Here is a 16,327-nt window from a genome sequence, read left to right as displayed (position 1 = left end):
CTACAACTGTCCTTTGCTCTGCTTGTCATTTTTCTCTGAATCAAGATTCTGTCAAACAGGAAAGCAACATGGTACTCACAGTTGCTTCCGAGGAGCTGGTCCAAGCCGGGCACTGTGTAAAGGCATATTTGGAAGACCAAATGAGCGAGAAGGAAAAGGATGCTGGTTCCCAAGATCGCTCGGAGGAGGCGTCCAGTGTGACCTGCAGAATGCCAAATGGGAGCCTTGTGTAGCACCTTTCATTCACCTTTGGCTACTGTATGTGGGTCTTTCCAACACAGCTGACAACTATGCCCCTGCTCCAGATGTAGCTGAGGTTAAGAGGACTTAAAAGTAGCTTGGTTAAGGTCACCTAAGAGAGGAGTCCTGAACTGGACCAGCCTGCCCAAAAAGCAACCTTCTTCACCACAACTGGGAACGTCCTCAGCCCCTTGCCCCAAAACTACCTAAACTGGCTCCTGTCCACAGAGTAACAATGCACTAAAAGCTCCAAAGAACCTCCAGTTGTGAGGAGCTATGTTCTCCATCATCCTAACTCTTGGCCATGCTTGTAGTGGCTCATAAGAGCCAAAGACCAACAACATTCAAGACCCAAGTTTCACTGCAATGTGAAGAACTACAGCTAGTTTGGGGAAAACATTGGGGTTATATAGTACTTAGCAATATCTCTGCAACAGGCAGTCCTTACTCAGCTTTGCACTTAACTGTTATGGGTGGAAATCTTAGGACTGGATTGCTAGCTATGGGAGAGCCTCTCTGTTCCTCAGGCTTGATGGGTTATGGGGGTTCTCTAAACCTGGTTTTTCATTTTCAGATGTTTTGCTACAGTCTAGGTGGCATCTTCAGTGCCACGTGCTTGGAGAAGCAGTGTGTGGGTTAGTTGTGGAATATATAACTGCTAAATTATTGCTTCATTTACATCATTCAACATTGACATTTACACACCACACAAATGGGCAGCTGCTGTGTACCTCTGCTTTGCCATTACCTAATACTACACCTGTACTTTATTGAGAATAAGTCTCATTAAACACTATAATTTATTTCTTAGTAGACATGTGGATAGAACTGGCATCAGCAAAATCAGGGTCCCGGATCACCTTAAAACTGATGGCATGCTGAGTGGTGGCGCAGAGCCAGGTTGGTGTCACAGTAAAGGCACCCAACTAGAAACCAGGGAGCCCTGAGTTCCAGCCCTGCCTTAGGCTCAGAGCCAGCTAGGTCATTGTGTTAATTAAGAAGGCAAGGCAATCCACTTCCGAACCTCTTACTCACAACAGTGCAGGGACTTGTCTAGACAGTTCCCAGGAATCAAAGCTGTCTTGAAGGAGTGTGAGGGCGCACACACACAAGCAAAACAAAACTTTTGAACCAGGGCCAGCTTTTCAAGAAGCATTGCCTTCGATGGGCAGAAGCTGATGCCAGCGTGGCTTAATCTCCAGGAGTAAAAGACAAGCTCCAACTTGAAATCCCTCCATTCACATTTACAAGGAGTTCTGATTCTTCTCTCCTGGGGAAGGGGCCCAGGCGGGGGCTCTTCTCCGAGTTACGTCCTTGAGTTAATAGGCGTGGGGACGAGGTCACCACTGACTGTTCTGTGGCTGGGAGAGCAGTGTCACACAAAAGCACACACTTAACAGCAGGTTGTGTCCAATGAACAATGGACATCCTCTGCTCTGTAACTCTTTTCTCTACTTGTCGGTCTTTGACTCAGCGCTAAACAATGCCGTTCGGTGAGCCTCATGGGGCAATTAAAAAAAAAAAGGGCAGCCAACCTGATAAGATAAACTTTTGTTGTTGTCATGGCATTTTCCTGAGGACAAAGCCTCTTTTACTGGTTGGGCAGGTTGAGTTTCCGGCATCGACATTTAATTTGGTTAAAACCCTGGAAGATGCTGCCAGTCAGAGTGGGCAATTGCTGACTATAAGGACCAATCCCCAAATGTGTAGGGATTCTAGTCTGGATCTCAATCCCTATCCTCCCCATAATTCCTTCTAAGCAACGTGTCATTTCCCCTTTGGCTCCATGGCTCTGGGTGGCAAAGAAAGGCCGTTTCCCGCATCCCCTTCCTGCCCCTCACCGCCTCCTTCCTTCCAGCTATTCAGCCTGACAATCACCCACCCAACCCTCCAGGTTCATTACTTGGATTAATTATCCCTTCTTGGCTGGGCTCCATCATCTCACAGCGGGAGCTATGGAAGTGGGGAAGGTAAAGCTGATTTATAATGTAAACTAACAAGTCCCCACCCACCTGGAAGAGAGAGGACTGGAAAGGAAGAACGCTTCATTCTGCTCCCCTCCATATTCCAAAATATATTTGCGGGTGGGGGGGGGAGGAGGAGGAAAGAGTGGGAGCAAAGAACAGGACGCTATAGAGATACCATATTTTCCGGAGTATAAGATGCACTTCCCCCCAAAAAAGAGCGGCTGGAAATGTCTGTGCGTCTTATACTCCAAATATGGCAGCGGGGAGAAAGGGGGGGTTGGTGTGGTGAAATCCATTTTTTTTTACTTCTGTGGGCGTGGCAGGGGAAGGATACTGCAGAGTCTCCATTCCCACCCCACTCTGGAGCCAGCCAGAGGTGGTATTTGCAGGTTCTCCGAATTACTCAAAATTTCCACTACCGGTTCTCCAGAACCTGTCAGAACCTGCTGGATTTCACCCCTGGTGCAGTGCTGATCAGCTGTTCTAGAAAGGGTGAAGGCGGCAAACAGGTGGGGATGAATGGACCTCACTGAATGGGCCGCTGCAAACAGGCCAGATGAATACCGGAAAGATGGTGGGAGGCACATTTTTCCCCCCCTTGTTTTCCTCCCCAAAAGCTCAGTGCGTCTTATAGTCGGAAAAATACGGTAGTTTTCAATTTAAAACTGTTCATTTAGTGGCCATTCGAAGTTACAATAGCACTGAAAAAACTGACTTATGATTTTTTCACTCAGGGCCATTGCAGCAACCCCATGGTCATGTGATTGAAATTCGGATGCTTGGCAACTGACTCATACTTACGACAGTTGCAAAATCCTGAGGTTATGTTTTTTGCGACCGTCTGACAAACCAAGTCCATGGAGAAGTCAGATTCAGTTCAGAACCGTATTGCATAGATTCCCTTAATGGCTGTGGTGGCAAAGAAGGTTGTAAAATGGGGCAAAACTCATTTAATGAATGTCTCACTTAGCAACATAAACGTTGGCCTCAATCGTGGTCGTAAGTTGAGGACCACCTGTAAAGGGTCTTGACAAGGACGAAAGTTCACAGGCTTCCCAAATCAGCTTTTCCAGCCTCTTTGCAGCTGAGTCTCAGCAATCCGGGAGGGAAAAGTTTGTACAACATTTGAAGAGCATCGCTGGAGGCCTTCGCTGGATTTATGAAGTTTGGCTTCACGCATTTGTGGTTTCTTGTGGTTCCATCTGCCGCTTGCTCTAACCGAATCTGATTTCATCATTAGACACAGCCGGAGAATCCATGGTTAGCATGAAAAGTACTTCTCTTAGAAAAGTATTTTTGTCTTAATTTACCTAGCTGAATACTTTAAAAAGCAACCAAACAGGAAAACGTAAGCATTTAGAGCACAAATACTTCCAACAGGGTTCTTTTTGTATTCTTAGGTGCGGAGATTATTTTACATGCTGTTTTTAAAAAGCTAAGATGGGAAAAAGCTTTAAAAGTGTGGGCAAAAAAACAATACTGCCCTGAATAGCTGAAACCGGACCAGAAGAAACAACATGAGCTAATCTCCTTGACGGCCAAATGCTTCATGTCCCAGAACTCGGATTATCTCAGGCGGATTTTAAGTGGCCCTAAAATGTCTTTTAAGTGCAGAGATGCCAGTTTTGAATATATCACATGGTTGGCCATAAAGCCATAAAGTTACACAACGAGGTGGGGGAAGGGGGCTTTTGGACGTTGTGTGACAGCAGAATCAACTGGAAGGGAACCAACAACTCGGCTGAACTAAAAGAATGACAATCTACGGAAGAGTTTGCAGCAACCTTTCCCTTGGATGGAAACTGCTGGGACTGTTTGCCCCAACCCTCCTCCAGCTCCAGGAGATCTCCATCAATCTTGCCTGCCAGCCCCGTGGAAGACAAATATTTGTGCAAGAGGCCTGTTTTTCCTTTCTGCAGGACAGTTGATTAAACAAGAGCTGGAAGAAGCTGGCTGCACCCTGGGAGGACTCCCCACTTGCCTTTGCAACCGTGACCTCCCGGTGATACAATGGCCTGCAGGGCCAGGATTTGCCAACCCGTGGGAATGCACGCATCTCTCGCCTGCTCTCCTGGTCTTCTGAAAGGAGCTTTTGAAAAGCCAGGCTCACCTGCTGACCAAGAAAACTCTCCAAGTCTCAACTTGAGGCACCCAAACCGGCAGAGCTGAACCCGCAAAAGAGCAGAAAGTTCCGTGAAGAAAAGGAACAAGGAGGAAGAGTCTGGGTTTCTAACTCCTGAGGGAAAAAAACCCCTGCTATAATGCAGAAATGCTGCTTGAACGGGTGCCAAGCTCTGTCTGTAATTCTATTTATGTCCGGAGCATTTAGACAGCGAAGATGATCTTCAGAAACCCTCAAGTTGTGCAGGAAGCAGATCATTTTGACAAAGTGGGCCCTTGGGGTGAAAAGGGAGGGAAAAGTTGAGGAGGGCTGTTCTCCAGCGGGGGGGGGGGCGGGGGGGGGAGGTGCGGGGTGGTGGTGGCTGGGTTTTGCCCCCAGTGCTGTCTCTGCAGCATGGAGCATCCCGGAGAATTTTGGGGGCTCCACAAACCAGTTCAGTCTTTGCTCTGCAAATATTTTTTCCCCCTCTTTCTTCTTCCCTTTTGCAGGGAGCTAAAAATGAGCCAATCCATAAGAAAGAAAACATGGCAGAAGGAAGACCCCTCCCTTACAGGGCGATGGTTGTGAGGCTGAAATAAAGAAAGCCACTTTGGGCTCCTGAAGAAAAGGCGAACATCCACCTAACGATGAGCAGAGAACGAGAATGGATGAGGGGAGTCGAGCAAAGGATCGTCTCCTTGCTTGGCATTGGTCAAAGAGCGCTCCTGAAGCAGGTGTGGCCACTCTGTGTGGCCACAGTGAGAAAACTGCTCAAGCCCATCATACAAGTCTGCCTGGACCAGGCGGAGCCAAAAGGATTCCGGCTTTCCAAGCAGGAAAGGTTTATTCCAACTCCCTGCGGAAACGCCCTGTGGACGGTGTGGCCCTTTGCCAGAGCCCAGCCAGGAATTGGCCACAGTGCCCGGCTGAGGGGATGTCACCTGCAGACCCCTGGGATGAGCAACCGGAAGGAAATCGACTCTAGCCAGGCAGTTGGGGAGATGAAACCAGGGCAAAGGCCCCTGGGAGGGAGGGAGCAGGGGTGAAATGTAAAATTTGTTACTACCAGTTCTGTGGACGTGGCTTGGTGAGGTGTGTGTGTGTTAATGTGACTGGGTGGGCATGGCCAACTTTTTTTTTTAACTTTTAAAATAATTTTTTCTGCAACCTCTTTGGCCGAAGAGGTTGTAGAGAAAATGCCTTTAAAGGGTTCTAACGATCCCAGCTGAGTTGCCTGATCGCCAGAACCCTTTAAAAGCCTTTTCTTTTTTACAGCCTCTTCAGTCGAAGAGATTGTAGAAAAAATGCTTTGAAAGGGTTCTGACGATCCCAACTGAGCCATGCGATCATCAGAGGCTTTTTTTTTTACTTTTAAAAGCATTTTTGCGGCTCAGCTGGGCGGGCGGGGGGGCAGGGATTTTTGCTACCGGCTCTCCGAAGCACCCGCCACCATCGCTACCGGATTGAGTGATCAAGTCAGAACCGGGAGCATTTCACCCCTGGGAGGAAAGGTGGGCTTGTTCTCTGCTCTGATGGGCAACTGGCTAAGGGGGAGCAGATGTGGGAGTCCAGCAGCTTCTTCCTCCATCCCAGTGGCTTGCCTGGGCTTTCTCCAGGATGTCTGCAGGGAAACAGATGTTTGCAGCTGGGCTGAAGCTCCTTCCGGGGTGCACATTCCTCCTTGGCTGGGTGGCTTGTTAGCCCTTCGAGACAGACCAGACGATAAGCACGACCCTGAGTGCTCACTGTATCCGTAGCAAAGAAAATCATTTCTTTATTGGATCCCCATCGTTTCCAAAGAAATAGAAGATAACGCGTTTGGTCAACCCTCTTCTGAACCACAGAGAGCCAGAATGCAACAGGCAAAAACACGAGGAGCAGGAAAAGAGGGAAGAAAATACGCTTCGTTTGCAGAATTATTCCAGTGAGGGGCAGGAAAGCGGATCTGTTCCAAAGGGCCAAAGGGTGGGTGGGGGGTGGGGGTGGGGTGCAGCATCCTGGTTTGTGCCCCGAAGAAGGAAGCTGGGAGGACGTGGTTTCCTTACCTCTGATGGTGTCTTCCGTGGGGCCCAGGAACCACGGCAGGAGCAGGAGGTAGAGAAGGTAGACCAGCGAGAGGCCATTGAATCGGAAGAGGCAGGCTGCGGAGGGAAAAGAGGGAAAATGCAATCAGCACACAGGTCAGAAGGATCGCCCAGGATTTCTCAGGGATCTTCCCTCCCTTAAGGGGGTCTTGGAAATCAACTGACAGGACCAGGTGGTCTTTGGGGGCAGAACAAGCAAACTGGAATCCTGGCTTAAATAGGGAAGCTCCTCAAGGCAAGCGGTGAGGCCTAGCTTCTTATCTTGGCGAGCAGCTCAGTGACTGTTTAAATTATGGCAGATTATTTTCACACGTTCCAACAGCCACACACACCCCACCCCCCATGGCCACATAATCACATTTTGGATATTTGGCAACTGGCTCACATTTATAACTATCTGGATCATCCCATGGTTTCAAAATTGTGATTGTTGGCATTTTTTGCTGGTTTCTGGCATTTACAAAAAACATCTATTTGGGGGGAAAAAGTTCACTTAAAAACTGCAGGTTCACTTAACAACCACTGCAAAAAAAGTTCATAAAATCGGACAGGGTCACATGTTGACCTGCTTAATGACTGCTATGACATATGACCATAATTCCGGGCTCAATCGTCAGTCGAGGTGAGTGCAACAAGAGAGATGTTGCATTCGCTTTGGTTGCAGCGACAGATTATTTAGAGGTGGGGAGGGGAAGAGTCTCAAGACTAGAGTAGATGAGGAGGGGACACAAAGCACAAGAAAGTCAATATTCCACAGCTACTGCATGCTGCCAGAGGAATTCTGGGAGCTAAATTACACCCATCTTAAAATTGCCACACTTGGAAAACTCTACTTCGAGTGTTTCTTGTGGTCCATTCTTTGAAAGCTGGAGCTGTGGCTCACCTTCCCCTGATGTCTTCTCCACCCCATCATCCCACATCTGGCAAACAAAAGAACCACAGCAGCTGGATCAAGCCCTGCTTAAACCCCAAGGAACAAAAAAAGGGGAAGGTCAGAGAAGGAACCTTAGAGCAGAACAATTTCTTCCTTGGGGCTTTCCAGGTTCTTCTGCTTATGTTGTTCCATCCCTCCCTACAGGCAGAAACCTGGAAGTGGGGGGAGGCAGAGGTGGTGCCAAGCTAGCCAAGCAAGCTGTCATTTTTCCTGAGTTGCACAAAACAGCCGCAGCTCAGCTATCCAGAGAATCTGGAGGAGAATGGAGAAGCTGACCTCTTCTAAGGCTGGGGTGCCCAACTTTATGGCAACTCTAAGACCTGCGGACTCCCAGAATTCTCCAGCCAGCATGTTGAAGTTGAAGTCCAGAGGTCTTAAAGTTGCCGTGGTTGGGCACCCCTGCTTTGAGGGTTAAAAGGATGGGTCCTGAATTGGAAGCAACAGAGCAGGTCTTACTGAATATGGTGTCCTCCAGATCATTTGGACTCCAGTTTCCATAATCCCCAGCAGCAGAAGCTGTGGGGTGTTAGGTCTGGATGCCCACAAATAAGACAGTAAAGCAGTTTGTTCTTGGTTCCGGAGTAGTACATAGTCCAGCTTTTGCAACTTCAGAAGATCCCTGAATTGCTTTGCTCTCTTCTTCCCTCCTCATCCATTTTTCCACTGGTAACAGGCCCTCCCCATAATAAATCTATCGAGGGGAGGAGGAATGACCTCCTCTTCTTAATCTCTGTGGCAAGAGAATCAATGCAAGGGGCACAAAAACAGCAACGCAGCTCAGTTGTGGCTTGGAACTCAAGCCCGGGGATATTAATGTGTGGAGATTCATGTTGCACTGGCTACGCGGCTGTGAATTTCTGGCCCTCAGCTATAACCTTAATTTAGAAATCCACAGCAGAGATGAAAGCGGAGAGAAGCCAAAGGCAGGATCGCTTTTCAGAGCAGGGCAGAGGAAATCCACCTGCCAGTAATGGGGAGAACGCACGTCCCACTCTGCCGTTGGCATCGTCTCCGGCTGCTCAAGACGCTGGGATCCGGTTCTCTTAGCAGGGGACCTAGGATGCTCAACTCCACCTTCCCCAATTCTCCATTCCAAAGGACACCCTGCCACAGTCAGCAAGTGGTGGCACCCGACCCAACTTCCATTACAGCAACCCCTTGAAAAGAGACCTGGGCTGGGGCCCACCACTTGTCGACTGAGGCTGACTATCCTGCTTTGGTGGAGGAGACCACTGGAGAATCCCTCCCCCCGCCCCCCCGCCCCAGTGAAGATTGCACAGGACCCAGGCACCAAAGCGGGACAGTCCAGAGGGGAGGGTAGCAGAGTAGCCAGGCTTGCACAACCAAAAGGCCAGTTTGATGCTTAAAGCCAAGCCGAGAATGGAGGTTGGAGGCACTGAGCTGAGTTTCAAAAGTCTGTGTCTCCAGGGTGTGGAAGAACTTTTGCAAACTTCCAACAGGGAGTCTTACACAATCGGCTCCCAGCTCAATCCTCCCAGCCTCCTGGTCTCCCTAAAAACCTCCAGGACTCAGCCAAATTAAGAGATAAGGTGGGGAGAGGAACAAACAGCTGGAAATGCCTTCCTTCTTAATCATTCCGCTTTAGAGCAAGTTCTTCCCTGAAGGTTTGGTGAATGAAAATATCCCCAACCCACCTTCGATAAGATCCCCTTCCCCAAATATGGGCTCTCATTCTTTTCATCATCGGATAGGAAAACTCTCTTGATATTGTAGTCTAACTTATTGGTGGTCATTATAAGGCCCAGGTTTTTTTCCCCCCTCTTTCCACCTCCAAAGCAAAGGTCAGTATCATAACCCTGGTTTAACTCAATGTTTGCTGGCTGGGGAATTCTGGGAGTTGAAATCCACACGTTAAAATTGCCAAGTTTGAGAAACTCTGGTTTAATTGCACGCACACTTTAAAGGTGAGCTATATAGCTGTAGTCTAGGTGAAGAGAGAAACACTGTTTGCTATGGGTCACCATAAATGTTAGGCACTTTGTCCTGGCCTTTAGGATCAGCAACTGCTTTGTTCATACCAACACGGCACCACAAACTAGCCAACCACATTTTACTCTACCTTGCAGGGCAAACCCCCTGCACCTGTGCCACACAGTCCAGGCCAAATAGACCACAGTTCAGTTAACACCCCCCCCCCAAAGCATGTTAGGCAAGCAGACTGAGTGCAGGAAGGAAGAGGCTGCTCTCAGGAGTTGTACTTTTTAAAGCTCTCTGCAAAGGTAATTGCTGGATCTTTTCGATCAGGGGAAAGAAATAGGAAGGTGGTTTGGGGAAGGTGGCTGAGCAGCTCTTGGGGATTTGGGAGATGTCATCAATTCTTCCCCGGCTGCAGAGCAAGCAATGAAAATGCGACAAGGAAACGAATGAGCAGCAGGCTGAGAAGGGCGACAGGTCGAACTGGCAGCTGCTTTGCATTTCTTCACCCCTGCAAGCTCTAATTGCCCCCCCCCCCACCGCCCAACGTTAGCTACCCGGCAGGCCGGGTCCATCTCAGCAGTAGCCTCAGTTCTAATCTCTGCACCAGCCACGGCCAAGCCGCCTCCCTGCTGGTCTTTCTCACTCGTCCTCCGTCTGTTGGGCTCCAGGAAGCGCATCCGAACAGCCCAATCAGCCATGCAGGCGGCTGCAGAAATGCCAGCACCATTTATCACATCTTACAAGCCATGGTGCCCCATCCAAGAAGGTAATTATGCGCAGGCTGATAGAAGCCAGATAGAAAATAAAACAGGAGTGCCCCATACCAGATTCTGGGTGAGGGAGGCTTTCACAGCCTTCTTAGAATAAACTAAGGGAAAGCCTGGTGCAGATTTCAGAAGCTGCTCTCAGCCCAGCCCAGCCCAGCCCAGCCCAGCCCAGCGGTCACTTTCTGACTCCCTCGCCCCATCTGGCCTGGGGAGGGCTCGGCCCCTGCATTGCCAGCCTCTTCCACCAAAGGCCAGGAAATGGGGGTTCCTGCTCTCTGCATTGCAGGGCTGACCACTGACCACCCAGAATCTAATGGCCACGTTATTCTCAGAAAAGTGTTTTATTTTAAAGGAAGCTGCACAATGAAATCTAGAAACTTCACCCTTGGAGTTCTTCAGCAATCTAGGCAGAGGTTCCTGGGTCTACCTAGCAACCATTGGGTCTCTTTCCAATTTGGGTCTAAAAAGGGGTGCCATAGCAGGTCTTGTGTGAACCCAACAAAGCCCAACACACCCAACCCTCCTTTTCCCTTCACTGACGAGAGATCTGTCCCTGCAGTTGTGCAGAGAAGGGGAGGGGGCAACGCACAGCACTTCCCACTCTGAATTCCAGCACACTCCAACCCCCCACCCCAAGGAGAAGTGCAAAGTGCATTGCAGGGCCTCCAGGTCAGCCTTGCACAAGTTTGGCAGCAGCTTCTCAGCTGCAATCACGAGACCCACTCTTCTCACCATTTAAGTTTCAGGCAAAAATTGCAGTTTAGTTTTGGGAGTGAAAACAATCTGTCCTGTTTTGGAGGAGGAGGAGGAGGAGGAAGAGGAGCAAGAGGAAGTAGAATCAGGATGCAGCCTGGAGTAGGAGCCGCAGGAGGGCTGAGAAACAGCAGCAGCAGGAGGAAAAAAAAACCCAGTTGGAATTTTTCTTGGCTAGGGCAGCTCCATCTTTTCAGTCAAGAAGGCCATGCAGACACGGCCCAGGCTCCCTGCCTCCAAAAAGACCACCCGCACTAATGGTCATCTGGGGAGGGTCATCTGGGGAGGGTCCTGCAGGCAAATCCCCTTCAGATGTCCAGGGATGCAGGACACCTAAAGACATGGGTGAGCAAACAGCCACGTATCCAACTGAGTCAAAATTGAGAAAAGAAGAGTAGGAGTCCTGCCCTTCTATTCATCACAAGGGTTTGTGCCTGGTCACCTGGAGGCAATTTTGAGTCACCGGAGATAACCAAGCAAGTTACTTTTGCAACCCTGGCTGAGGCTCAAAGAAAATACCGTATTTGTTTTTCCAGCTGTCATCATTTAGGATGAGTTTTCATTGCCTCCAATTTCATTCACAACGTATTAGCTCCTATTTGGAAAATGCCTCATGTCCCGGCAGAGGCATGGAACACCAGAGAATTGGACTCTCTTTCCCCACGCAGACAGGCCCAAAGGAAGGGGAGAGCCCCCAAATGGTTGGGCTATAAAACATGCCCCTTGTCCAGCAGCTCAGAGGCCTACAGGCCAGGCCAGCCCAGGGTGCAAAGAGGATTGGGGGGGTGGGAACAGTCTTTCCTATGTTTCGGGGGAAGCCACTTCAAAAAAGCCAGTTCTGCAGACCATTCTCCAACCAAATTCCAGAAGTGCAATGCTCCTCCTCCAGCCTTCTGGCAACCTCAGTTGGCTCACTGCCACATTGGCCCCCCCTTGTTTATCTTGGGGGGGGCACCTGCAAAGGCCAAGCCCAATTGCCCTTCCCTCATTCCAAAAGGCGGTTTTTCCACATTCTTCAGCTGCCTCTGGCCTCTCCCCTGACCCAGCCACTGGCAACATGTGTGAGGAGGGGGCTTTTCCTTTGTCCCACGTCAGAGGGGGACAAAGTCAGTTAGCAAGGCCAGGCCAGAAAAAATTCCAGATCCCATATGACTAAAACTTCCATTGGGACTATCCTACCCAGGGAACTTAAGATTCCTGGTTCTCAACCTCAGCAACTCGAAGATGGGTGAACTTCAACTCCTAGAATTCCATGCTGGCTGGGGAATTCTGGGAGTTGAAGTCCACCCCATCTTCGAGTTGCCAAGGTTGAGAAACACTGTCTTAAATATTAACTTTTTTGGTCATCTAATTCAACGACAAAGGAGAAGATGATGAATCAAAAGCCCCCCCAGGAAGAGGTTTACCTTCAGAAGGAACTGTCTAAAATGTATAATCCAAGCATGCTTCAGAGATCTTGAAAGAACGGTTGGGAATTTCTAAAGTCGTCTGAGGGTTAAAAAGAAGATTTGGAGCTGGCAAAGGCCCCCAAACCACAGGGAAACCCAGGACGGTTCCCTGCTAGTTTTTCACTCCAGCCACTGACCTGCTTTTAGTTTCCCTGACCTAATTCTTGCCATTGCTGAGCTCACCAAATGCTTTCTCAGAAGATGTTTCAGACAGATGTGCCTTTTCCTTCTCTCCTTCTTTTCAAGTAAGAGCAGGAGCCTTCCAAGCCTGAGGGCTGCCTTGGCTTGGCTTGGCGGTCCTGCCAACCACATCACTGGGCTGGCCCAGCAGTTCTGATGCACGCGCCCCGGCACTCGCTCAGAACCGGATACATCGGATGGGAAAGCCAGGCTGCCTGAAGGAGGCAAGGGGGAGAAAGGAGCACCCTTGGTTTGAGGGAGGGCAGCCAGCTTCCACAGGTCAGGCCGTGGGGGTTGCAGGCCAAGCCACCTTGTTCTCTTGGGCACAACAGCCCTGCAGAGATGACAGAAGCTGGCCTGCTGGGAGGAGGAGGACGGTGGGGGGTGGAATGATTGCTTATGGCTATGTCTGAGAGCAACACTTGCCAAATTTCCTGGACAATTCACCTGAAACAACAAGCTGGCTTGCAACAGCAAACATTATTTATTACTACAAAGTCAGCATGATTCTCTGTTTCCTTGGAAAGATACATTTTAAGTTTTTAAAATGTGTTTTGTGCTTCCAAGTGAGGCATGTTCCAATGTTTCCAAGGCATTTTTCTTGTCAGAGAAAAAGGGATGCAAAACGAGCCACCAAAACAGGCCTCAGGCCCACTTTCCAAGGCCTTCTCTTTTGCTCACCGCCTCCATTTCCAGGCTCTGGAGCCCAAACATCAAAATAATCTGGATTTCCTTGTCTGGGGCAACTGGGTACCATTTGAGAAACTTATTAAGGTGAGAAACGATGGCTGGGGAATTCTGGGAGTTGAGGTCCACAAGTCTTAAGAGTTGCCAAGGTCGCCCTGCTTTTACTAGATCCACAGACGGAATCTCTGAAGGTTGGATTGCAGATTAGAAGCAGAGGCCGAAGAGTAGATTACTCACTCATGCAGTCATGGGATCATACAGAGAGAAAGAACAGTCTCGTTCTTAGGAGGAAGCCTTGGCTGGTTTGGGATTTGGGGAGAGGTGGGTGCAACAGGCCCTGTTTTTTGGAGGGGGAGAAGAAAGAATTCTTCTGAAAGGTTCAGCTTCAGAGAAATCTAAGCCCAGGTGCCAATTTCTTCTTAGCAGCTAGAGAAACACCGATTTGGTGCTAATGGAAAGGCAGATCTGAGCTCTGGGCTCCCCCAGGGAAGGCGAGGCAGAGGTCTACTCACACCAAACTGGCCTTAATTCTGAGGAAAAAGCAAAAGGAAGAGAAAGAACACAGAGAGAGACAGGCCTGGGTCTGGCTTCCGGCTTAATGGAAAAAAATACAAATGAGCGGAGGGACCATCCTATCCACCCCATCCTGTTTTTATGGAAACTAATTCAATTCTGAAATGCAGGCATCTAGCAGGCATCTCCGGTAAGGACAGAGGCCTGGGAATGACCAAGAGCAGAGAAATCCCCGGGCCCTGAAGCGGCCAGCGACCGAGATGCTCCAGACACTCTTTCCCTGGTGGCTCAGGTGGATCAGATCTTTTGAATGCATGGCTTCCCTGAAATCCTGTCTTCTAGGGCAGGGGTCTCCAACCTTGGTCCCTTTAAGACTTGTGGACTTCAACTCCCAGAGTTCCTCAGCCAGCTTTGCTGGCTGAGGGACTCTGGGCGTTGAAGTCCACAAGTCTTAAAGGGACCAAGGTTGGAGACCCCTGTTCTAGGGGAACCTTGGAAATGTGCTTTTTTGGTGTCTGTTCCTATCTTGGGGATCACCCCACCTCCATGAGATTTGGCAGCCCCCCCATCCCATTTAGCTTCTCAGAAGGCCACTAAGGCCTGGCTTTTAACCCCGGTGCTGGATAGGATTGCACAGATCAGTGTTTCTCAATCTCAACCCTTTTATGATGTGTGGACTTCGACTCCCAGAATTCTCTAGCCAGCTATGCTTCCCCAGTTATACCGGCAAGGAATTCTGGGAATTGAAGTCCAAACAACTTAAAGGGACTGAGGTTGAGAAACACTGGGATAGGTACTAGGAAAAGGGGGCACCTGAGCTTGCTGTGGGGCCTCCTATGGGGATAGTTAAGGTACAGGATTTTCATTTTATGACTTTATTGTTGTTATGATTGTTTTATAGCCACCGGTTTCCTTCTTGTGAACCGGCCAGAGTTGCTTAAGATAGGCGGCCCTATAGATCTCTTAAGTAAGGAAATAATTAAAATAAACTATGGGGAAGGGTGGAACCTACGAGCAGGCATTCCAGGGAAGGAAGGAAGGCCAAGATGCAGATTTCCTGCACCAGGAAAAACTAAAGTTAGCAGCCCTTCAATTTTTTTTTATTTGCATTTATATCCCGCCCTTCTCCGAAGACTCAGGGTGGCTTACACTATGTTAGCAATAGTCTTCATCCTATTTGTATATTTATATACAAAGTCAACTTATTGCCCCCCAACAATCTGGGTCCTCATTTTACCTCCCTTATAAAGGATGGAAGGCTGAGTCAATCTTGGGCCTGGTGGGACTAGAACCTGCAGTAATTGCAGGCAGCTGCTGTTAATAACAGACTGCATTAGTCTGTTGAGCCACCAGAGGCCCTTGGCGGTGGGTCTAATTTACCGAGAAGATTTTGGGTGAACTTTACTCCCTGGCTACAGGTTATCCTCAACTTACAACCATTCATTTAGTGACCAAAATTACAACAGCATCAAAAAAAAATGAGACATGACCATTTTTCAGACTTACAATTAACACTAATCGTACTATTTATTAGTAAATATTAATTACTAATATTCAAAGACATTTCAACACGCTTACAACTGTTGCAGCATTCCTGGGGTCACATGATCAAAATTCACATACTTGACAACTGACTCCTATTTATGATGATCATGTAAATTTTGGGTTTTATTGTAAGTCGAGGACTACCTGTATCTGTCCTAGCAGCTGAATGAGGAAGCCCAGGGGGAGCAGAGGAACCCCTGGCCCTTTTCTAAGTAACCTGGTAGCCTCGAACCATAAGGCTGGCAGCCTCCCACTCCCCAAAACCTGCATTGCTGAAATGCCCATAGGACACACACACACCCTGCCCAGCCAAGGCCAGGAAGTTTCCAGCTATCAGTTGGGTAGATTTTTAGGGGGCTCCCACTGGCTCAGATGTGGCTGCCAGCCCTGCAATTTATCCAAGCACAACGGGGGGGCCCCCCAGGCAAGGCGGGCTGATTCAGACTTCCCTAATGAAAGAAGCAGCCGCTGCTCTCCGGGGAACTGAGTCAGGAAGCCATGTGGTGGCTGCCGCCTCCGCTTGAGTCACTGGGCAGGGCAGGGAGTCCCCTCCCCTTCTGAGCGCCCTAGTCCTGCCCTTCCCTTCCAGCCATCCAGGCTGCTGCTGTGCCAGAGAGGAAACTCCCCCCCCAGCTTCTCTCTTCTCCTTCTGCCTGTCAGACACAGAAGAGCCAAGCCTCCCCCCCACCGCCTCCTAGGGTAGCCCGAGAGGAGGGGAAACCCGCCAGCTTTCTCTTGCCACGAAGGAAGAAAGTGGCGCGAAGAGGATGGCAACCCATTCGTGGAAAGCTGTGGGCAGGAGGTGGGGCTGGCGCTGCGGGAGGAGCAGCAGAGGGGAGAGACGGGACGTGAGGGGGTATCATACATCAGTAGAGTCAACTATATTGAAAGGCTTTTCTCAAGGAAACCCCTGGAGGAGGAGTCCATAAAGTGCCCAGGATTTCAGCTCTCTTAAAGCTCTATCATGTCTCCTTCAAAAGATATAATATTACGGCAGCAGGACCAAACTTTCCGGCTAGCGGCAGTGGTGGGAGGTGGGGCGAGGGGCTGGTTTCATGAGCATGGCCCACCTCCCGCCCATAGCCTGTGGGGGTTGGGGACCCCCGCATTGGTAGTTTTTGACTTGCAACCACAATTGAGCTCCAAATTTCTGTTACTAAGGAAGGCAGC

The 16,327-nt window shown here is 49.4% G+C and overlaps 1 protein-coding gene across 5 annotated transcripts in view; it reads right to left on the bottom strand.

Moving 5' to 3' along the window:
* The window catches only part of PIEZO1 (piezo type mechanosensitive ion channel component 1), a 58,666-nt gene that overhangs the window by 33,630 nt on the left and 8,709 nt on the right, over positions 1 to 16,327 (bottom strand). For all 5 annotated transcript variants that reach the window (XM_058155085.1, XM_058155083.1, XM_058155081.1 and 2 more), the window contains exons 2-3: positions 6,354 to 6,449; positions 80 to 202 (exon numbers count right to left, since the gene is read on the bottom strand). Coding sequence is in view for 4 of the 5 variants with exons in the window: in XM_058155083.1 (XP_058011066.1) it covers positions 80 to 202; positions 6,354 to 6,449 (219 nt within the window). In the remaining variant the exon portion in view is untranslated. The remainder of the gene's footprint in view (positions 1 to 79; positions 203 to 6,353; positions 6,450 to 16,327) is intronic.

The sequence above is a fragment of the Ahaetulla prasina genome, chromosome 12 (assembly GCF_028640845.1).
Source record: "Ahaetulla prasina isolate Xishuangbanna chromosome 12, ASM2864084v1, whole genome shotgun sequence".
Taxonomy (NCBI): domain Eukaryota; kingdom Metazoa; phylum Chordata; class Lepidosauria; order Squamata; family Colubridae; genus Ahaetulla; species Ahaetulla prasina.
This window is presented reverse-complemented; position numbering and strand designations above follow the sequence as displayed.